Raw genomic sequence first — 24,613 nt, 5'->3', positions numbered from 1 at the left:
CTGACCTACAATGCTAATAAATGTAATAGGGAGAAAAGATTAAATATACGAAAGAAGCAATATATAACTTAAAAAAAACTCTAGGAGTTTAGACAAAGGAATGAGCTGAAGTCACTGGAGAAACTTCACCAAGAAGATGGAAACTGAGCAAAAGGACTGGATAAGTAGAGACAAACATGAAGAGCTGTCTGAGGAAGAGAAACTACCATTTCCTTTTTTATTTATAGGGAATAAAATATCCCCTTAAGTTGGAGGAAGGGGAAGATTTGTTACGATGTATAATTTGGACACATTTATTGTGATTATATGCTAGGCATCTAAGTACTATAGACACAAAGATAAAGAACAAGGAAACAGTTCTTGCCTGCAAGTCCACAAAAAAAAAAAAAAAAAAGCAAGCTTTAAGAACAAATAGTAACCAGAGTACAATGTAACAAGCACTATATTGAAGAGGTATGTTACAAAATGCTAAAGGAGTACACAGATGGTAAGTAGCTAATTCCCTCCCAGAGAGAAAAAGAGAGGATATTAATGAAGAGGTAGCATCCTGAGGGGTACTGGCGAAGAGTATAGGTTAAACCAGGGAGAAAAAGGCACTTTGGCAGAGGAAACAGCATAACCAACTGCACGAGAGCACATGGCCTCTCATTTACTGAAAATATTAGAGCATAGGTCAACAGGAGGTAATAGCTGGAGGTGAGATTAGAAAGGAGCCATCAAAACATTTTATGAAGTACCCAATGTGATTATAGCTGTTTGGGAAAGATGACAAGCATGACAGATGGACCAGAAGGGAAACAGCCTAGAGAGGGAACCCTCCAAAGAGGTGAATGCATTAGTCCGAACAAGAGATCTATTAGTCCTCAGTTATATTCATTCCTTTGTGGGTTTCACGTTGACTCTAGTGATACCAAGGACCCAGCACACAATTGATCACGAAACTGGAGACGACAGGATTCTTATGGGTTAATATTATACATACATTCAAATATATAATTAACATTTATTAAGTATACATATATATAGGATGCTATATAAAAAGAGCGGCCCAAGCAAAGAAACCGCACACTCATGTCTTCTCACACTCACTTCCCCTACCTTCTGCTTTAGTCTTGTGGCCATCAAGTAAATTTGCATACTCTGAAATGCTAGACCAGTAGCACCTACTTCCCTCCCACTCCACCTTCCCTCCAGATATCCCCTCCTCCCTCCAATGTAGTACTTTGCTGATTCTAAGAGCTGGGGATCTGAAATTAAGTTATCTCCCAAATTTACTATGAAACTGTGAAAAAATTACACCCTGTTCAGTTCCTATTTATTATGTTTGCATAGGCATAAAATTATTTAATGAACAAATGGCTTGTCAAGAACCTAGACAACTAAATAATGGGAGCTCCCACTGTGGCTCAGTGGAAATGAACCCGACTAGTATCCATGAGGATGCGGGTTCAATCCCTGGCCTCACTCAGTGGGTTAAGAATCTGGTGTTGACGGGAGCTGTGGTGTAGGTCACAGATGCAGCTCGGATCTGGTGCTGCTGTGGCTGTTGTATAGGCCAGCAACTCTAGCTCCATTCGACCCCTAACTAGCCTGGGAACTTTCATATGTCACAGGCGTGGCCCTAAAAAAAAAAAGAACCCAGACAACTAAATAAATTATCAACCAACCATTTGATATTTACTGGTGTTATCTGAAGATGTTGCCTAAATTTATACCAAAAAGTATCAAGACAGTATTTTGTAATTCAGTTTATCGGTTGAATCAAAATGGTAAGCAATAAAAGTTTTCAAATGGATATAGTTTTTATCATTTTTAAGCAATTTTAATTAAAAAGAAACAGACTATATCCCAAGAGAACTGCAGAGTTCACAGAAACCCTAGATCAATAATGAAAGATTGCACTATGTTTTTAGAGCAAAATTTTCTATTATTATAGGAATAAATAAATCCCTTCTCCCTACTCCCTAGAAAAACCAGCTGTTTCTCCCTATTTTGTTAAGATAATAGTGCCTTATTCTATCTGAAAATTCTGAAGCAAATGTAAAAACTTTTTCATTACACCCTGGACAAAAAGCTACACTCCAATTCAGATGTAACTCTTAAATATATTTTTTTAAACACTGAGATATAACTGACATATAATATTAGTTCCAGGTATACAATAATATGATCACCATAAGTCTAGTTAAGATCCATCACTACGTACAGTTAACAATTTTCCTTCTTGTGATAAGAACTTTTAAGATCTACTCTCTTAGCCACTTTCAAATACTAATCCAGTGTTATTAACTGTAGTCCCAGGACTTATTTTATAACTGGAAGCTTGTACCTTTTGACCACCTTCACCCACTTGCCCACTCCCAAATCTCTATCTCTGACAACTACTAATCCATTATCTACTGCTTATTTTACCAGGAAAATCTGATTACCTAAGTGCATGGATACAGTAGATACATCTTGGCATGTTCTTTCGATCATAGATGTCTGTAGTTTCTGGGTAAAAAATCTAAGGGGAAATAAAAAAAGTAGAGTTAAGTATCCACCCACTAGGATCCATTTAATCATTCACCATCATCAATAATACAAGTAAAACTTCAGACAGAAAAATATTATTGGCATTTGGCAAATAACTTCATTAGGGTGAACAGACATTTCATCATAAGTAATGTAAGGAATAGAATGCTACACTACACAATGAAAAGCACCATGTGGAAAAGCCTTATTTGGTCAGCACACTGCATTTCAATTAAGTGTGTGAAAGTGATTTACTTACTGCAGACACAGACCTGGGCAAACGAAACCCAAGTTCCTATCCAGCTTAAATCACTGGCAAGGGTACTAGGCTCTGAAGGACTGCAATCTTCCTAGTTACTATCTCCATGCCTAGACAGAGTAATAATAACAACGAATATCTACTATGTGCTTCAGAATGTGTAAATCACCACTATTAGATGTTGAAAAAGCTACAAAATATTAAAATGAGTTATAAATGCTTGAGGGGAAGTGGAAAGATACACAGATGAAGTAGGAAGAATAGAGGATGCGTATGGAAATGAGAGATGGGTCATTTTCCTTGGAAGCACTAACTACAATTAATCAGTTATGTGTGCTGTAATTTGGCTTCTCCAATGGACTCTAAGTCACCTGAAAGCAAGGACCAGGTCTATGTTGTTCACAGCTCTATCGTCAATGCCAACCCCAGAGTCAAGGTCATGGAAGGAGCTCTATACTTAGTGAATCAATGAATGAGGTAGGATAGGACAGGGTAGGTTTAAATGGAGAACAGCCTTGAATTTCAAGACCTAGTGTCATGGTAATGTGCTGAACACACAACTCGATCTGTAATTTAGAGAGAGAGAGGGTAACAGTGGATTAGAGAAGTGAGACTGAATTATGAGGTGATTAGAAGAATTTGGATCAGCAATAAAAGGCCTTAACTAAGGCAGTGAGAAGAATACTACAGCACTTTGTATCTAACTCTATTTAGCATTTAACACATTAATTACTTGCTTTTATGCTTGTTTCCTCCACAATACCTATGACTCCCAATGAGAAAGAATTGCACTCCCCCACCCCAACAAGAGAGATGCATGTAACAGAATCATCTTTTTGGATTATTTTTCAAATTCTAAGATTGAAATGTCTTCTCCTGAAAGGTGAAAATCATGATCAAAGTCCATCGCTTTTCCCAAAATTAGTACAAAATACATTTTAGAAGGTAATTGAAAAATAAGCTTAGGCAGGTAGGACGGAACTGAGATCAGGAGGACCTTAAAAGTAGAAAAAGTATGAACTTGATATGCAGGCCTTAGAGAAGTCCTAGGTTTGGAGCCAAGGCTAAAACGAGAGCCTCAGGAAGATCTGACTGGAGACAGGACACAGGATATACCGAATAGCAAAGAGACTGAAGCTAAAAAGGCAAGCTGGGAGGCTGCTTCAACAGATAAAAGAGACATTTCAAATAACTGAGGAGGCTTGGGGAATGACTGCATTTAGGAGCCCAAGGTAACTCCAAGGTTTTGAGACTGAATGACTGGAAAAATGATGACATGGTACTACTTATTATAGAGGAGGCTAAGTTCACATGAGGGGAAAGGCATGTTTAGTTTTTTACTTTTTTTTTTTTTCCTTAGGGCATGTGGCATATAGAAGTTCCCAGCTAGGGGTGGAATTGGAGCTACAGCTGCCAGCCTACACCACAGCCACAGCAATAATGGGATCCGAGCTGCAACTGCGACCTACACCACAGCTCACGGCAGTGCCGGATCCTTAACCCACTGAGCGAGGCCAGGGATAGAAACTGCATCCTTCATGGATACTAGTCAGGTTCATTACCGCTGAGCCACAACAGGAACTCCTGAGGTAGGTTTAGTTTTGACATGCGAAATTATAGAAGATAGAAAGCTATCCAAGAAGATATGTCCGACAGCCAATTGAGGACACTGTGTTTATCTTATAGCAAAGAGCCTTCAAAACAACTGAAACCATGAAAATGAGAGAATGTAGCTAAAATAAGAACTGTAACTTAAAGAAGGCCCACCACTAGGATATAGAAGGTAGAATAGCTGAAGATTAAAAACAACTTTACAAATCAGAATAACCTCTCATGGAGGAGTTGGCCAACAGCACCAATTATAATAAAGAGTCAAATGGACAAAATCCAAAAATATTAGCATGTTAAATTTCTATAATTAATCTCTAGGTGCCACATAAAGAGATTAGGGAAGACATCCCAATAAATACTATACATGTCATTTATAGATCACACATTATCTTATGGACTACAACACATTTTCAGGCTAAGCATCTTTAGTCTACATTACTCAGAAGAGTTCTGGACTTCAATCATATAGAGCAGACAATTCAAGACTGACAGTTATAATAATCCTATTGTTCCTGAGAGCCTTTGGGAAATTGTATGTTTGCTGAGATTGTGGAGCAGAACAATGCACGACTGCTAGTAAACAAAAAAAGGTAATAAAAATAAATGATTAAAAAGGCATTTCATAGTAGCAATACTATTAGCAACAGCAAATATTAACAAAGCTCTTCGTATCCATTCAAAAGAGGTGAAATCATCATTGCCCATTGGGCATACTACATACAAAACAGGAACAGGAGGTTACAGGTGCACAGAAAGGCCAAGTAGCTGTAAGAACTTATTGCACTGCATTTCTGACATTTGTAGGGGCTTAATTCTCAAACATACCACTGCAAGGAACAGAACTTCAGCACTCTGCTCTGAAAAAAAGAGGACAAAAGCTAGTCTTCTGCAAAGACTTAGCTCTGAATTTAACTCACTTCAACAGGTATGTATGCAAAAGTGAGCAGAGCACTCTGCTAAATGCCAAATGTTCATTCCCCTTTGGTTTTAGCCATTTTCTGATACTCCATGTCTCACTTATTTTTAATCTTTTTTTTTTTTTTTTTTGGTTACAAAAATTTAGATTCCACAAGAAAGTATAAAGAAAATAAAAACCTCCCCTTCACCGATCACATAGAAATGAAAACAATTTCTCCTTGCAGGTTTTCCCCAAGAATACTCACTTTATTTTTAGACAACAATAGTGATCTCATCTTAGCCAGACACAAACTCTTAAAATCTTAGCTTATTTTTGTTTTGTTTTGACTTACACATCACAGACAACTTCCTTTGTCAACAAAGGCTGACATTATCCCTTCTTAATGGCTTAAAAACTCAAGTTTTTCTACCATAAGCCATGCTGAAAAAATCCTTACATATATATCTTTTTGTGCTTATCCAATTTTTTCTGCTTCTTTTTCTTTTTCAGTGGGGTAGGGGAGAGATAAGTTCCTAGAAGTAGAATTCTTAGGTCAAAGGATATGGAGTGGGAGGGGGGAAAGCTGACCATGGCTCTAAGACTGACATTACATCATGGCCTCTATGGCTTCAAGGTAAGACTAGGTAGCTGGACACATGGTCAGGCCCCCTGAGATGGCTGTTTTCTTGCTCTCTGTACATCTGTTCAACTAGTCCCTGCTTCACCTACACCCTCCTCACATGCGTGGCCTTCCCTCTTAATTACAGAACCTGATCAGTGCGTGCTAGTGATTGTTCTAATCTTTAGATCAGCATGGCTCCACTACGATAGCTTATTTAAAGGGGAGACAGCTGCCTGGGGGCCATGAGGGAAAAGCCCCTCTGCTGCTTCCCCAGTAACTGATGAGCCAAACTGACGTCAATTCTCCCATTACTGGTATACTGCCCCCACGGTAGCAAAGAGTGAGGCCGTGTTCTGCCTGCCGTTCCTGCCATCCATCATCCACAGTGGGGCATCACTCCAGGGCCTTGCTTTGGACATGTAAGATTCCCTACCCCATAAACCAGTGACGTCTCTGTTGCTGGCTCTGGGCTTTTCCCTCAATGTCAAGCAGGGGGGAACTATAAGGCTTGCAGGCCTGTGAGGTGCAGCTCAACACTTAGAGATGGCAACTGCACTAAGAGCAGCACTAAATAAATTCTTGGCAAAATGTTCAAGGATGCACACTCTCATATCAAAACTACAGTCATCTTTCCAAACTCATCGAGTTGTCTAAATATGTGTGGTTCCTCTGTAATCAATTACACCTCAATAAAACAGTCAGAAAAAGAAACCAAAAATTACAGTCGTCACCAAAACTAGATGTAAGAAGTAAAGATTATTACATTGCATCTACTCTTTGAAAAATAAAATAATGCTTCAAACTCCTTACAGATTTGGTTATTATGTAGCTCTTTCATGTTTCCTAGAATCAAATATGAACGTAGCAACTCTGTCAACCAGTTAAAAACCACTGAATTATATATACCTTTTAAAATGGTGAATGTCACAGTATGTGAATTTTAATGTTTACAATATGGTATAGTAAAAATAATAATATCATAGGGAATTTTTCTAGGGTAAAGTGAAGCAGAGATGAGAAATATATATAAGAGAAAAAGAACAAAGTTACTTCCCTAAACACACTGAAGAAAGAGATCTTTTCATATTAAAAGGAAAAAAATCACCAAAGAATCAATCAGTTGAGAATCATTTTACAGGTAGAATGGGAACCAGTATGCCAAAATAGCCAGAATTAACCCAGAACTAGGAATATCACGTAAATTACCTTAGGCAATCCAATCTCACCCATGGCATTCAACCACTGAATCACATTATCAGTGTGTCTAAAGTGGAGGCCAGTTGCCTAGAACAAACAAAAGACCATTAGGCACTGTTGGTGATACTGAAGCAAATACTCAATGAAAACTCCTCATAAAAGTTGCCCTGTGATACTTTACATGGTCCGCTTAAAGTCTATCAGTAACATTATGTTCATATTCTAATCCCAAAAAGCCAAATCCGCATCTTAGCTCTTCTCATTTCAGGACCATTTGGAAGGAATTCCTGGGTGGCCTAGTGAGTTAAGGATCCGGTGTTGTCATTGATGTGGCTCAGCCAAAAAAAAAAAAAAACCAAACAAAAACAGAGAACCATTTGCAGAATCCTCCGGGTCCTGTGCTCAACATCGCCACAGTCACTGAAATTCAATTATCTTGGATTCAACACCTGACTCAGCCATCTAATGGGGATGCATTTGAGTCTGAGTTTCCCCAACTTTAACAGCACTCTATGATGGAAAGATTAACTGAGAAAATGTACATACAGCACTCAGTATGGTGTCTGGCAGGCAGAAGACTCCCCAAATAAGGGTTTTTTCATACCAACTTTAAATATCCCTCCTTAAACCTCTACGCCTGTTATTTTGAGGGAAGGCTCACTTTCAAGAGGGGTAGGGGGTGGGCTACTATTTTTACTGTTGCGGCAGTATCCACTCCTCTTTGATGTCTGCCTGTTCTGCCACACATTTTGTAGACTCTCCACAGAACAGCACGGGAGGTGTCTTCAGAACAACCACTTAGGAGTTCCCAACGTGGCACAGCAGATATGAATCCGACTGGGAACCATGAGGTTGTGGGTCCGATCCCTAGCCTTGTTCAGTGGGTTAAGGATCCCATGTTGCCGTGAGCTGTGGTGTAGTTCACAGACATGGCTCGGATCTGGCATTGCTGTGGCTGTGGCATAGGCCGGCAGCTGTAGCTCTAATTCAACCCCTAGCCTGGTAATCTCCATATGCTGCAGGTGAGGCCCTTAAAAGCAAAAAAGCTAAAAAAAAAAAAAAAAAGAGGAGTTCCCATCGTGGCGCAGTGGTTAACGAATCCGACTAGGAACCATGAGGTTGTGGGTTCGGTCCCTGCCCTTGCTCAGTGGGTTAACGATCCGGCGTTGCCGTGAGCTGTGGTGTAGGTTGCAGACGCGGCTCAGATCCCACGTTGCTGTGGCTCTGGCGTAGGCCGGTGGCTACAGCTCCGATTCAACCCCTAGCCTGGGAACCTCCATATGCCGAGGGAGCGGCCCAAGAAATAGCAACAACAACAACAACAACAACAAAGACAAAAGACAAAAAAAAAAAAAGAGAGAGAGAGAATAACCACTTATTTAAAACTCAATATGGAGTTTCCATCATGGCTCAGTGGTTAATGAACCCAACTAGTAACCACGAAGACGAGGGTTTGATCCCTGGTCTTGCTCAGTGGGTTGATGATCTGGCATTGCTATGGTTGTGGAGGAGGCCGGCAGCTACAGCTCTGATTCAACCCCTAGCCTGGGAATGTCCATATGCTGCAGGTGTGGTCCTAAAAAGCAAAAAAATAAAAATAAAAAATAAAACTCAATACATAAGCCTCTGCTTTCTGATGAAGAAAAGTTTCTGTTTAGGGTGTTCATTTTGGCTTAAGACCTACACTCTCTTTGTTTTTCTTTGAATTTAAACATGAAACAAAAATCTCTTTTAATTCTGCCTTCGTCCTTAACTCATTCTGAGCTCTGGCCCAATTATGGTTGACCCCTCTTGCATTTGCTCTTGGTTTCGAAATCTTCCACTATCTTTTAAACTCATCCTTATTCAGATAAGAGTCCTTAGGAAAGAGCTTCCCCACAGAAGCTCTGCAGACAATGGAATTTGGTCCTCATCAACCTCCCAGCTTAATTAAAGCAGTCTTCTTTTTGAGGGCCCTGGGCCACAAGAATCAAACTATTTCACTTATCTCAATTTTCCTGAAATCAGATGACTTTCCCATATTATCTTGAACTTTAATATCATGAGGTGATTTTTTCCCCCCAAAGTTGCTATTGCTTTCAATTTGTCAACAAATCTCAGTGCTTGGTTAACATTAGATTTAGAGTAGACATCCTCTTGTGGCGTAGCAGATTAAGGATCTGGCATTATCACCACAGCTGAGGCGCAGGCCACAAGTGCAGCGCAGGTTCTATCCCTGGCCCGGGAACTTCCACATGCTGAAGATGCAGCCAAAAAAAAAAAATTAGATGTAAAGTAGCAGTTCCCCAAGTTACTTCCTCTACCTTCTAGGAAATAAAGAAATTCATTAAGGACCATGAAAATTCTAGATACAAAGTACTCATTAGAATTGAGCCAGAAATACATACAGCTGAAGTTCTTTTATTACTGTATCTTGACTTTGCACTATTTTCTCCATTCTGTCAGGTACTTTATTTTGTCGGAACAAACACACTTATACATATTTCTCAATAACTCTTTCACAGAATAAAGTATGCTAACCTTCTCTCTCAAGTTTACAGATATTTAAGCACGAAGCTAGGAAGGACTCACCTTGTATCTGGTCTGTTCTCGGTCATAGATCTTCTTCAGGGACACCACTTTGGGGGAGAAGAAGTTTCCTAGTTTGGCAAGGTAGACCCCATTCCTAAGCCCCTCTTCCAGTTCTGTGGTGGGAGGCAGATCTTCCCCAAGGCATGCTTCCATCCACCTGCAGATGAGAAAAGAGAGAGAAGGTCAGACCTCTTCCTTAGAGGTTTCAACCTTAACCTATTTTCCTTGGAGAAGTTTAAATTGAACATAAGAAATACTCTTTTAAGATTCAGTTTCAGGAGTTCCTGTCGTAGCTCAGTGGTTAACGAATCTGACTAGGAACCATGAGGTTGCAGGTTCGATCCCTGGCCTTGCTCAGTGGGTTAAGGATCCAGCGTTGCCGTGAGCTGTGGTGTAGGTCGCAGACATCGCTTGGATCCAGCGTTGCTGTGGCTCTGGCATAGGCTAGCGGCTACAGCTCCGATTCCACCCCTAGCCTGGGAACCTCCATATGCCATGGGAATCAGCCCTAGAAAAGGCATAAAGACAAAAAAAAAAAAAAAAAAAAAAAAAGATTCAGTTTCACACATATTCTTGTCCTGGCCCAGTCAGATCTCAGAGGCAGGAAGCTGTATAAATGCCACTCTCTTCTCTACCCTACTCTCCTCTCCTGCAGCAAGAGCGCCAACTGGCTCCCCAGGTCCTAATTGCCTCATGACCCCTACTCCCTCCCTCACTCCTTCGGTGGTTCCTCAAGAACACCTAAGAAAAACCATTTGTAACTAAAGACACCATCTGCTCAGAAACTTAAATTTGTAGCTGATGTTCTTTTCTGGTTTGAGAATTCAGCATCCACAGTGAATTCCTAGGTTCAGATTTTAAAGTTGTTTTGGGGTTACCAAAATAGTCAATCATCTCACCTAAAATGCTGAAGGAAACTCCAATGGAAGCAGTAAAAATGAATTCCTTTTTTTTTTTTTTTTTTTTTTTTGTCTTTTTTTTGCTATTTCTTGGGCCGCTCCTGCAGCATATGGTGGAATTGGAGCTGTAGCCACTAGCCTATGCCAGAGCCACAGCAACGCAGGATCCGAGCCGCGTCTGCAACCTACACCAGAGCTCACAGCAACGCCGGATCGTTAACCCACTGAGCAAGGGCAGGGACCGAACCCGCAACCTCATGGTTCCTAGTCAGATTCGTTAACCACTGCGCCATGACGGGAACTCCTAAAAATGAATTCTTAAGTGTTTTTTTTAGAGGGGAGAGGAAGTTGTAAAGGAAAAGAAAACTATATTGTTCCCCTAGAACACCTCTCACAAGATTTTCAGGGAACCCCAAGATAAAACAAAGCAAAGATTATTTGCAAATATTTTCTATGAACAAAAACACAGGTAACTAAAAAATCATTTAGGGTAATAGTTTTAAACTTCTCTTCAGTCACAGAATCATTTGATTATCTAAGGAAAGCTACAGATAACCCCCCCAAATGTATAAATATATATATTTATACATTTAATATATAATTTCAGAGATTTCATTGATCTCAGTTAAAACCTCCTAATTTAAAATTACTCTACTACAATTTTACAAGGCTTCTGTTATCCCCACACTCTTCACCATACTTGGGGGAAAAAAACAAAAAGGCAAACCCACTGAATGATGCCTGGTCTGTTTCACTGATGATAAATCTTTGAAAAATCAAACAAACAAAAAAAAACATTCAAACATACGACATTCTGGAGTAACTGCCAAATAGGGTAGGACAACATAAGAAGGAAATACTTATAATGTTCACTGATACACAGAAGTTTATATTAAGACAAATAAAACTGGAAGAAACATTTAAATATGCCATATACTTTATACATACACGCACAGGCATCCTTGAAAAATTATAAGAAAACACTAATATGCAATAGAAAAACAGGCCAAATCATATGTAAATGTATTTATAATTTCACTTATAAGTGTTTCTGTATAAATATTTATATTAGTAAACTTACCTGAAAGACCTACAATAGAGCTTGAAGGTATCATACTTTTAAAAATTATTACTTTCATAATTCAGAATAAAATTTCTCATATTAATTCTATCTTTTCAAACTGAGATTACCACTCAGAATCTTTTAAAAAATAAGCAACAATTTTCTTCAAGCTCTATATAATAGTTACTCAACCTCACTTTCAAATCTATTCTACTTCTAAAGCTGCTCTGTGACTGTCTTACACATAGTATGTACTCAAAAAAAAAAAAAGTACAGTCTGGGAGTTCCCATTGCAGCTCAGTGGGTTAAGAACACGACTAGTATCCATGAGGACGCAGGTTCTATCCTTGGCCTCACTCAGTGGGTTAAGGACCTGGCATTGCTGCAAGCTGCGGCACCACAGGTCATAGATACAGCTCCTGAGCAGCTGTGGCTGTGGCTTAGGCTGCAAACTGTGGCTCTGATTTGACCCCTAGCCTGGGAACTTCCATATGCAACAGGTGTGGCCATAAAAAAATAATAATAAAAATAAAATATAAAAATAAAAAAATACAGGCTGGATAGATGAATGTTGCTAGAGAATTTTCTGGTTATTTCCTATACCCAATGACAACACATTTTTCTCCTCCGGCTTTTCTTTTAGGTAGTAGAACTGGTATATCATAAGGGGAAAAAGAAGAAACAGATGAATTTTCCAGAAGAACTGCCATAGTAACTAAATTAGATACCAATTTGTAAAAGCTACAAAGTCCAAACTGTACTCCTTCAAGAGCCTAAAGACCAGAATGGCAATGTGAAAAAGAACGTAGGTCAATGGTATGGGAAACAGCCGTAGTCTAAGAACACATCTCATACGACCATTCCTCCAATATTTTACTGATAGAAAGGATACAGCAAATAGCTCCTGGCAACCCCAGCTCTCAGGGGACAGTCTAACTTGCATTCTCATTAACAGGAACAAACACAGAACAATTCTAAGCCAAAACCAGTCCTTTATCACATATTAGTATGAAGAAAAAGTTACTTATTTTTCTCTGAAAATGAGGTGAACACAAGGGAAAGATCATGGATTAACAGCACAGCACTGTTAAAAGAAACAAACCCGGAGTTCCTGTCATGGCGCAGTGGTTAACGAATCCGACTAGGAACCATGAGGTTGCGGGTTCGATCCCTGCCCTTGCTCAGTGGGTTGACAATCTGGCGTTGCCATGAGCTGTGGTGTAGGTCACAGACTCGGCTCGGATCCCACGTTGCTATGGCTCTGGCGTAGGCTGGCAGCTACAGCTCCGATTCGACCCCTAGCCTGGGAACCTCCATATGCCGCGGGAGTGGCCCAAGAAATGGCAAAAAGACCAAAAAAAAAAAAAAAAAAAAAAACAAACCCATGGACTTGGAGAACAGACTTGTGGCTGCCAAGGGGGGGGGGATGGACTGGGGGTTTGGGGTTAGTAGATGCAAACTATAGCATTTGGGAGTGGATAAGCAATGGGATTCTGCTGTGTAACACAAGGAACTATATCTTGTCACTTGTGATGGAACATGATGGAGGATAATGTGAGAAAAAGAATGCACATACATATGCATGATTGGGTCACTCTGCTGTACAACTGAAATTGACAGAACATTGAAAATCAACTATAATATAAAAAGTAAGAACCTTTAAAAAAAAAAAAAAAAAAAAACAGCACAGCAGTGGTTTTGCCTTGAATTAGAGGCAGCTACCAGGCTTGTTTAGGTTCTCCTCTAAGATCACTAGTCTAAAATCAGAAGAAAACAAGGGACCAGAATCACATCTCCCCTAATCCCTCATCTTTGCCTTCTCTTGTCCAGCTACGCCAGAAGAGTCCTGACTGATGACAAGTTTTCTACAGTGTAGTAGAATACCCTGGATATCACACACATGTCAGGCCAGAAGAAAAGCCAACTTTGATCTGATGAAAAAGAATCAGTAGAGAGGCAGAGCTAGAAGAAAGAGTCGAAGCAAAGTGTCTCTAAACAACTGCCAAGCCCCAAACTGCCCTCCAGTTACCAGATGTGGCACATCCTCCATTCTAACTAAGCTCTGCTCCACAACAGAGTATCACCTGGTTTGTTTATAAGACTAAAGTTAGTTAGGAGCTCCCTGGTGGTTTAGTGGTTAAGGAGTCAGCATTGTCACTGCTGTGGCATGGGTTCAATCTGTGGCCCAGGAACTTCCACATGCAGAGGATATAGCCCCTCCCCCCCAAAAAAGTTTAATTAGGACGAAACTGCTTTGAAAAATTAAGAGCATTACATAGGGTGCTGTATTACTATAATTTTTAATCTTAAGAGAAGTTTGGATTCTACTCTAACTCCAAGAAGGTACAACAAACCCTCCTGTCCTCTGTAACACACCTGAGATTCCCCTTCTGCCACTAACTCAGAGAACCACAAAATGTGACGGTGAGGAACCAAATGTACTTCCAGGTCAAATCTCTTTGGGGTTTTCCCCCCAGTGCAACACATATCCATTAAAGAACATTACAAAACAGTTCTCAATATTTTATGAATATTTTTCATGTTATCATATAGTTCATGAAGACTCTAAGTTATGTTAAAATTCTACCAAGTGCTTAAACAGTCACCTATGTTGGACATTTATATCACTTCTGAATTTTTTTTTTTTTTTGTCTTTTTGCCTTTCCTAGGGCCACTCCTGTGGAGGTTCCCAGGCTAGGGGTCTAATCGGAGCTGTAGCTGCCGGCCTACGCCACAGTTCACAGCAACGCCAGATCCTTAACCCACTGAGCGAGGCCAAGGATTGAACCCACCACCTCGTGGTTGTTAGTTGGATTCGTTAACCACTGAGCCACGATGGGAACTCCACTTCTGAATGTTTTCAATCATAGAATAATTGTGCAAGGAAGGTCTTTGTACACAATGTTCTTCTGTACCTATAATTAATTCCTTTGGAGAGATCTTAGAAGTGTAACTCCAAAACAAAACATTGTCTTGCCCAAATGCTTACCCAGAGGCTGTACCTATCTGCGCAACCCTCTCATTTTACAAATAAGAGTAAGGCCTATCCAAGGTTACCTGCTAGCTAGTGGCAAAGGTGGGATAAGAGGACCCTGATTTCCCAGTTTAGAATCCTTACTGTACCACTGTTGCTCTTACCACATCACCCCAGAAGCCTAATCGGGCTGAACTCCCCAGAGCCATCTAAACAGGACAAAGTTTCAGATATTACATGCAGGAAAAAGGTTGGTATCTCTCCATGTTCAGTCCACTTAATAGGGCTTTAAAAAATTTAACTGTTAAGCCTACCCATCATTCTCAACTTAAGATACAAAGCCTCCTTATAAAATTTGAGCATTTAACTTTATAAATACATTAAAAAATAAATCTTTGCATTGATTCCTATCTTAAACCAGACATGAAAATCAACCTGAAATGGATTAAAGACTTGAATGCAAGACAATAAACCCCTTTAAGAAAACACAGGGGAAAGTTCCCGTCGTGGAATAGCAGAAATGAATCCGACTGGGAACCATGAGATTGCGGGTTTAATTCCTGGCCCCACTCAGTGTGTTAAGGATCCGGTGTTGCCGTGAGCTGTGGTGTAGGTCACAGACGTGGCTTGGATCCCGCGTTGCTGCGGCTGTGCGTAGGCCGGTGGCTTCAGCTCTGATTCGACACCTAGCCTGGAAAACTCCATATGCTGCAGGTGTGGCCCTAAAAAAGAAAAAAGAAAAAAGAAAAAAGAAAAAAAAAAAACAACACAGAGGAAAGGACCCTGACATCCATTGTGGAGATGATTTTTCTGATTTGTTACCAAAAGCAGAGGCATCAAAAGCAAAAATAAACAAAGAAGACTATATCAAACTAAAAGGGTTCTGAAAAGAAAAAGAAACTACAGCAAAATGAAAAGGTGACAGAAAATATTTGCAAATCATATCTGATAAGGGGTTAACATCCAAAATATATGAGGAACTCACAAAACAGAAAAACAAACAAACAAACTTCCAAGCAATCCAATTTTTAAATGGGCAAAGGAACTGGATAGATAAATTTTCCAAAGAAGACATACAAATGGCCAAAAGGCACATAAAGATACTCAACATCATTAAATCATCAGGGAAATGCAAATCAAAACCACAATGAGCTATCACCTCACACCTGTTAGAATAGCTATTATCAAGAAAACAAGTGTTGGTGAGGACGTGAAGAAAAGGGAACCCTTGTGTACCGCTGGTGGTGTGGACAAAGAACATCACCTACCACTTCAGTAAACAAAGAATGTTGAGGCCATGGAGCCATCAGCCACTGCAGCCACCCCTGACTTATACCCTGAGGGGAACTGAGGAAGGAGAAAAACAGGTTACCTGCCACCGAGCCATCAGCCTCTGCAGCCACCCCCAACCGTACAACTTGAGGAGATTGAGGATAGAGAAAATAGGAGATACTGGCCCTAGATTAGGTGCATATCAAAGGAATAATTTCAATAAACCCTTGCATCTTCCCATACGTAGAAAAGCACTAAATTCATTAACTTAAGATGTCTGGTTCTCTTTAAATAGCAGTAATCTTTTGATGTTCACTACTTGGGTATTTTTCAAAACCCCTATTTGTCCTTGCTCCTCCCTTACCGCTTCAGATCAGTCCTACAGAGCTATCTGAGAGGCTGCCTCCTGGGTGTAAGTCTTCATCAAGTCCATCAAATAAAATACAATTCTCAATTTTTAGGTTTTCCTTTTTTCTCCCAGTTGACAATGGGAATGCAAATTGGCACAGCCACTGTGGAGGCAATATGGAGATTCCTCAAAAAATTAAAAATAGAACTGCCATATCATCCAGCAATCCCACTTCTGGGTATACAGTCACCCCTGGTTATCAGCATGGGATGGTTCCAGGTGAATGGGCACCAAAATCCAAGGATGCTCAAGTCCCATATATAAAATGTCATAGTGTGTCCATACAACCTAAACACACCCTCCTATATACTTCAAATGATCTGTAGCTTACTTATAACACCTAATATGATGTAAATAGTTATAAATACAATGTACATGCTATTTAAATAGATGATGTCAGACTGCAAATTCAAATTTTACTTTTTGGAACTTTGTGGAATCATTTTTTTCCCTGAATATTTTCAATCCACAGTTGGTTGAATCCACAGATGCTGAACCTATGGCTATGGAGGGATGACTGTATAGCCAAAGGAAATGAAAACAGGACAGTCAAGCTATATCTGCACTCTCATGTTCTTTACAGCATTATTCATAGCAGACAAGATATGGAAACAACCTAACTGACCATAAATGGATAAATGAATAAAGTCATTGCATGTGCATACAAAGAAATATTACTCAGCCATGAGAAAGGAAATCCTGCCATTTGTGACAATATGGATGGACCTTGAGGGCATTATGCCAAGTGAAATAAACCATACCAAGAAAGACAAATACTACATGGTATCACCTATATTGGAATCTAAAAAAAAAAGCCAAATTTTTAGTGGTTGCCAGGGGTAGCGGGTAGGGAAAGTAGTGAGAGGATACAAACTTTCAGCTATAAGATGAGGAAGATCTGGGAATTCCCTTCATGGCTCAGCCTTTAACAAACCCAACTAGGATCCATGAGGATGCAGGTTCGATCCTTGGCCTCATTCATTGGGTTAAGGATCTGGCATTATTGTGAGCTGTGGCATAAGTCACAGACAAGGCTCAGATCCTGCGTTGCTGTGGCTGTGGTATAGGCCGGTAGCTATAGCTCCCATTTGACCCCTAACCTGGGAACTTCCATATGCCAGAGGTGAGGCCCTAAAAAGAAAAAAACAAACAAAAACTAAAATCCTTATCAGCAGGTAAGCAGATTGAATTTGGTAGTACCTCTGTTTTAAACTAAATAAAAATCTATAAACTTTCTAATAAGGTTGAAAACATTTAAAAAAAAAAAGATGAGTAAGATCTGAGGATCTAAGGTAAAACAGTGACTATAGTTGATAACAGTATTGTATAATTGAAATTTACTAAGAGTAGAACTTAAATGTTCTTACACCAAAAAAATAAAAAAGATAAATATGTGAGGTGATGGATATGTTAACTAACTAGATGGAGGGAACCCCTTCATAATGTATACATACATCTAATCACCATAACATACTTACTTCAAATATCTTACAATTTCATATGCTATTTATACCTTGATAAAGCTGACATTAAAAAATAAATCAGGAGTTCCTGTCGTGGCTCAGTGGTTAACGAATCCGACTAGGAACCATGAGGTTGCGGGTTCGGTCCCTGCCCTTGCTCAGTGGGTTAACGATCCGGCGTTGCCGTGAGCTGTGGTGTAGGTTGCAGACGTGGCTTGGATCCCGCGTTGCTGTGGCTCTGGCGTGGGCCGGTGGCTACAGCTCCGATTCAACCCCTAGCCTGGGAACCTCCATATGCCGCGGGAGCTGCCCAAGAAATAGCAACAACAACAACAACAACAAAAGACAAAAGACAAAAAAAAAAAAAAAAAAAAAAAAAAAAAATCAATCTATGCACAAAAGTCATTCGCCAATACAATTCTCATGTTATCAATTCTCATGTTTAAAACTTTCATATATCCATAGAATTTCATAGTTGGAAGCTCATTAAAGATCTTCCAGGAATTCTCTTGTGGCTCAGAGGGTTAAGGATCCAGCATTGTCACTGTCATGGCTCAAGTCACTGCTGTGGGGGGGGTTGATCCCCGGTCCAGGAACTTCCACTTGCCACAGGCACAGCAAAAACAAACAAACAAATAAACAAACAAACAAAGAATCACTCCCAGTCTATCCCAACTCCTCTACTTCCCTCTCATCTACCACTCCTTTCCCCATCTCAGTGTCTGAATGCTCCCAAAACATCTCGGCCAAATCACAATGTAAGCTGACCCTGAACACTGATGCTGACATGGAATCACATATTCAAGTTAACCCATTTCATTTCTGGATTCTGGTAGCCAGAAAGTTTTTTATTAAGCCAGCACCAGTTCCCCACTGGCACCCTAAGGTGCCTTCTGAAGCAAGACAACATATGGAATTAAAAATAAGCACTGACTAGGGACCTTAAAAGACCTAAATTTACATCCTGTCTCTGTTAGTTATCAAGATAGCAAATCACTCAGCCAGTGTCTTCGTTGGTTAAAAGTGAATAACAGTATTTTCCAAATAGGTCTGTTGTTGAGGATTAAACAAGATTACACCTATAATGCAGTGCTAATTAGCACAGTGCTTGGCTACATATTTTTAAAATATTTGTGCTTTTCCTCCTTTCCCCTCATATGATGAGTCACATGCTGACACATTAAAATGATTCCAGTTCCATCAAGTACTCTTCATAAAAAGGGAGGAAGAAAAGCACCTACCTCCTAAGACCACTGTGAGGATTAAAAGAGATAACACAAAGCGTTAAGGACAGGGCCTGAAAGAGAGTGAGCACTCAGAACATTAGCAGGTACTACTAGAGTGTCTGACATGACTCCCCTCGCCTCTTTCTCACTCACCTCTGAACACTGTGTCTCAGGTGTGGTTTGGCTGGCCTGAACTTCATTCCGAACACTCCACAACCACAGACAAAGTCTCAAATTATTTTATAACACCCTTAGAATCAACAGAGGTTCTTAATATTTTCTCCTAAATACATAGCTGCTAAGCCCTCTCTCTACAATTCCATATTAGAACCATTATTTGCACTCATATCTATTGTATTTCTTCATGTTTGATTCAGCCCATTATTCTGAATGCCAACATCTTTGGCGGACCCTGAGTCTAATATCCAAAATATTAATTTCTCCTCCAGTTCCACATCATCTACAAATACTGATGGGTTTTAAAGAATGATCAGTTAACTAAATGGCCAAGGCAAAGAAGGCCTCCAAACAGAAGAAATACTATGAACAAAGGCAGGGAGACCTGAGAAAACCAGGCCAGTCGCCAGCACTGCCATTGCTGGAAGGGAAAGTATGAGGAACAATGGGAGGTGAAGATGGAAAAAGATGATCAGGCTGGATGGTGCAAGGCCTGTCTGTCATGCTAAGAAACCTTTCCTTCACCCTTGTCATGAGAGACACTGAAGGGTTTTAAGTGGGAGGTGACCTGATCAGATCTGTGGGTTTCAGAAAATCACCTTAGCAACAATGTGGAGTTTTAAATTTTTTTCTTCAAGAACAAATGTTTCTACAAACACGAAAGTGTTTTTTTGTTTGTTTGCTTTTGTTTTTTGGGTTTTTTGTTTTTGTTTTTGTTTTGCTTTTAAGGGCCATGCCCGCTGCATATGGAGGAGGTTCCCAGGCTAGGGGTTGAATTGAAGCTACAGCTGCTGGCCTACACCACAGCCACAGCAATGTGGGATCCGAACCACGTCTGCGACTTACACCACAGCTCACGGCAACACCAGATCCTTAACTCACTGAGCGAGGCCAAGGATCAAACCTGCAACGCCAACCATTGGTTCCTAGTTGGATTCTTTTCCGCTGCCACGACGGGAACTCTGACAAGCACAAAAGTTTTAACACATAAGTCACTTAAAAAAAAAAAAAGTTCTGAGAATATGATACCAAGTGGTGACATCAGCACACCATATCTGTGATCAGGACAAGCCATGGCCACAAATAGAACTCAGCAACAAAACTCTCACACGAAGGAAATGGAAACTAGGGTCCTGAGTCCTTCCTCTCACAAAAAGTTCTCCTCAAGTTCAACCCCAGAACTGCTTTAACAAATCTTACTCAAATAAAAACTATTTTTAAAAATGTTAAGTGATATTTGATCTGAAATACAACTATCAAAGAGGAAAACAGTAACATTGGAGTGATTTGTTTTCAATATAAATAACACTAAAAGACCACTTGGCAGATATTAAGCTAAATACTTCACATGCATCATCTCACTTGATCCTTGCAAAAACCCCATAAGGTAAGTAGTCACATTATTCCTATTTTACTGACAAGAAAACCAGGGGCTCCTCAAAGTAAAACAACCTGTCCAAGATTACTCCATTAGTAAAAGGCTAAGCTCACACCTGAACCCAAGTTGGTATAATTCTAAAGCCTAAACTCAATTGCTACAATATATTGCCTCCTTCAGAAATAATAACAGCTACCACCTACTTAATACTCACTAATAAAAGCTCACATTCTGAAGCTGGGCTTCCTGAAGCACCCTAAACTACATCACATGACCTCAAGTACCGAGAGAGGCCTATTAACATTAAACATTGAAGGTGACACAGTAGTGTGAAAAATGAGTGTGCATATAAAAGCCTATCTTTATTTGCATAATAATTCTTATAAATAGTCCTGATATACCTTTCATATTTAACCTATGTTGAAAAAGCTTTGTTTTATATCTATTTTCAAGCAATTTTCCAAAAAAAAAAAAAAATTCTACTCCGACAGCTACATATTCATTCATAGGAAATGTTTCTTTTTTTTTTCTTTTTTTGGGGGGAGGGGGGCTGCACCTGCAGCACATGGAGGTAACCAGGCTAGGGGTCCAATCAGAGCTACAGCTGCCAGCCTACACCACAGCCACAGCAACGCAAGATCCAAGCCACATCTGCGACCTACACCACAGCTCAGGACAACGCCAGATCCTTAACCCACTGATCGAGGCCAGGGATCAAACCCTCAACCTTATGGTTCCTAGTCGGATTCATCTCCAACGCGCCACAATGGGAACTCCAGGAGACATTTCTAATGGATCACTCTGTGCGACACTTATCAGTGACATAAAATGTGCTGAATACCTGGAGATCACTCTATGGGAACAGAGATGCTTAAATTACTAGCTAGACTTTGTAAGATAAATTTTATTTGGAGAGGTGAAAATAGGAAAAAGACATTTAAGATAATGGAGACAGCATAAAAAAGAGCAAAAAGACATGAAAACAAGGCTTATTTAGGGAATGACAAATCATTACGGTAGAGGAGTGGGGGGGTGGTATCTGGAATGTTAGAATTTTATTTCATTTTTTATTTTTTAGCTGTAACCCCAGGCATGGGGAAGTTCCCGGGCCAGGAATCAAACTCACGCCAGAGCAGTGACCCAAGCCACAGCAGTGACAACACCAGATCCTTAACTGTTAGGCTACCAGGACACTCCCAGAATATTAGAATTTTAATCTGCAGGCAATGGGAACCACAAAAGTTTTCCAACAGAAAAGTGGCTTGATCATATATAACGATTAACACAGTAACTAGGACAAGAGCAGGGAAGACAGATTCGAGAGAAATATTAGGCAACTACTTCAGGAATCCAGGTGAGAGAGATAATAAGGTCTTCAACTAGGACAACGGTGAAAGAAAGAAAGAAAAATGAGAGTTCCTGTCGTAGTTCAGAGGTTAACAAACCCAACTAGCATCCATGAGGACATGAGTTCCATCCCTGGCCTTACTCAGTGGGTTAAGGATCTGGCATTGTCAAGAGCTGTGGTGTAGGTTGCAGACATGGCTCAGATCCTGCATTGTTGTGGCTCTGGTGTAGGCAGGCAGCTGCAGCTCCGACTGGACCCCTAGCCTGGGAACCTCCATATGCCGTGGGTGTGGCCCTTAAAAAAAGGCAAAAAAAAAAAAAAAAAAGAGAAAGAAAGAAAAATGAGTAATTTCAAAGGAAGAACTGACCCCATCTGACAATCTGTTAGATGGCTGGGAGTGGGGGTCAGAAGGACACTAGGGAAGATGAAGAGTTAACAGACAATAGGAAAAGAAAAAATAGAAAAAGCAGAGTTAGCTCCTGACCTCACATTTTGCTACTGACATTAAACATCAAGTAGATTAGAGATTTAAAAACATAAAAAGAAGCTGTGGCTCAGCAGGTTAAGAACTCAACATAATGTCTGTAAGAATGCGGGTTTGATCCCTGGCCTTGCTCAGTGGGTTGAGGATCTGGCAATGCTGCAAGCAGGAGTATAGGTCACAGATGCAGCTCGGATCCTGCATTGCTGTGGCTGTAATGTAGCCTGGCAGCTACAGCTCCGATTCAGCCCCAAGCCTGAGAACTTCCATATGCCACAGGTATGGCCCTAAAAAGAAAAAAATAAATAATTTAAAAATAAAAACAAAAAAAAAAAAAAAAGAGGAGGAAAAAATATAAATGAATGGTTGTATACTCTTGAAATGAGAAAGGCCTTTCCAAAAAAGCCGGTGGACAGAGTTCCCACTATGGTGCAAGAGGATTAGTGGCATCTCTGCAGCACGAAGATGCAGGTTCAACATCCAGGTTAAGGGTCTAGCACTGCTGCAGTGTAGCCAAAACTGCAGCTTGGGGAGTTCCCATCGTGGCGCAGTGGTTAACAAATTTGACGAGGAACCATGAGGTTGCTGGTTCAGTCCCTGGCCTTGCTCAGTGGGTTAAGGATCCGGCGTTGCCGTGAGCTGTGGTGTAGGTCGCAGACACGGCTCAGATCCCGCATTGCTGTGGCTCTGGCGTAGGCTGGTAGCTACAGCTCCGATTCGACCCCAAGCCTGGGAACCTCCATGTGCCGTGGGAGCGGTCCAAGAAATGGCAAAAAGACAAAAAAAAACAAAAACAAAAAAAAACTGCAGCTCGGATCTGATCCCTGGCCTGGGAACTCCATATGCCGCAGGGCAGCCAAAAAAGAAAAAAAAATAAGGAAAAAATAAAAAGTATTGTGGAGGCAGAAATCATTTTAAACAATAAAAAGAGGGAAATAAATTGGATAAATAGGAGGAAATTTTTGCAACACACAACAAGGAGCTAATAATGTCCCATAATCTTTGTGTGTACATGTAGATATTTTAATGCTTGAAATAAATAAAATGACAAATATTTCCCTAGGAAAATGTACTAGAAGCACAAACAGGCAAGTCACAAAAGAATATAAATACTAAGTAATTATAGGAAAAGTTCTCAATCTCACTACTAATCAAAGGAATGCAAATTAAAGTAACAATAACACTATTTTCAGCTATGAGACTGGCAAAGATAAAAAAAAAAAAATGATATAATTGGAGTTCCCTTTGTAGCTCATCAGCTAACAAACCTGACTAGGATCCATGAAGATATCAGTTCCATCCCTGGTGTCGCTCAGTGGGTTAGGGATCCAGTGCTGCCGTGAGCTGTGGTATAGATCCCAGATGTGGCTCGGATGCTTAGTTGCTGTGGCTGTGGTGTAGACCAGCAACTGTAGCTCCGATTGGACCCCTAGCCCAGGAACCTCCAGATGCCTCGGGTGTGGCCCTAAAAAGAAAAAAAGAAAAAAAGGAAAAAAAAAAAAAAAAAAAAGAATGTTATAACTTATTGTGCAGTATGTGGGGAAACTCCACATTCTCACACTGTTCCAGAAGAAAATCTGGCAACATGTACCCTCTATAGCAAACTTGCAAAAACTTCTACATAAGGAAAAAAAAAGTTGTTTTAAAAGATGACTTGGTGACTTGTGGCATGGATGGCTAAAAGATGATGTCATTAAACAAGGCTGGGAGCACCAGGAGAAGGAGGCCAAAATGATAAATTCATGCCTGAAACATGTTTAGCTTGAAAAGCCAATGAGACATCCAGGTAAAGACATTCTGCAAGCCGTTAGAAATGTAAGTCTGAAAAACTCAGGAGAGAGACCAGGTTGGAGACCCAGATTTGAAAAGCGGTGCCACAGGAGTTGATGAACTCACTAGAGAAAGACTGCACAGAAAAATGTTAATGTTGGCCTTAGAAAATACCCAAAATTCAGAGGCAAATATTACAGAGAAAGAACAGTTTACTACGGTAAAATGAGAACTATGAAAGAATCACATGATGGCAATCAAGGAAGAAAAAATTTTTAGGAAGCTAGGAGAGGTCAACTTCAACTTCAAATGCTGTGGAGGGATGGGCAGCAAATAAGGAAGAAAAGTCTTCTGGGACCCCAGTGGGGGAGTCTCAGTGGAGCAGTGAGGAAGGAGGATCAGATTACTAAAACCAAAAGAGTAACTACAACTGGGCAACTAGAGACAGCAAATGTAGAGTTTTTAAAGAAATCTAGGAGTT

General features: G+C 40.2%; 1 protein-coding gene and 1 long non-coding RNA gene across 2 annotated transcripts in view; one reads left to right on the top strand and one right to left on the bottom strand.

Moving 5' to 3' along the window:
- Positions 1 to 24,613, bottom strand: part of IQGAP1 (IQ motif containing GTPase activating protein 1) — a 109,409-nt gene that overhangs the window by 58,427 nt on the left and 26,369 nt on the right. Inside the window, exons 3-5 of the mRNA XM_021098910.2 lie at positions 9,673 to 9,829; positions 7,111 to 7,188; positions 2,430 to 2,506 (exon numbers count right to left, since the gene is read on the bottom strand). Of these exons, the coding sequence (XP_020954569.1) occupies positions 2,430 to 2,506; positions 7,111 to 7,188; positions 9,673 to 9,829 (312 nt within the window). The remainder of the gene's footprint in view (positions 1 to 2,429; positions 2,507 to 7,110; positions 7,189 to 9,672; positions 9,830 to 24,613) is intronic.
- LOC146401615 (uncharacterized) lies at positions 5,400 to 13,015 on the top strand. Its single transcript, XR_014810434.1, has 2 exons — positions 5,400 to 9,969; positions 12,760 to 13,015. It is a non-coding gene; the product is annotated as an uncharacterized LOC146401615 (long non-coding RNA).

This window comes from Sus scrofa, chromosome 7 (assembly GCF_054392235.1).
Source record: "Sus scrofa isolate SSC_HxYL_T2T_F1_AM1 chromosome 7, Sscrofa_HxYL_maternal_Yorkshire_Landrace_v2.0, whole genome shotgun sequence".
NCBI classification, from domain to species: Eukaryota; Metazoa; Chordata; class Mammalia; order Artiodactyla; family Suidae; genus Sus; species Sus scrofa.
The sequence above is the reverse complement of the archived record's forward strand: the minus strand, read 5'-3'. Positions and strand labels throughout refer to the sequence as shown.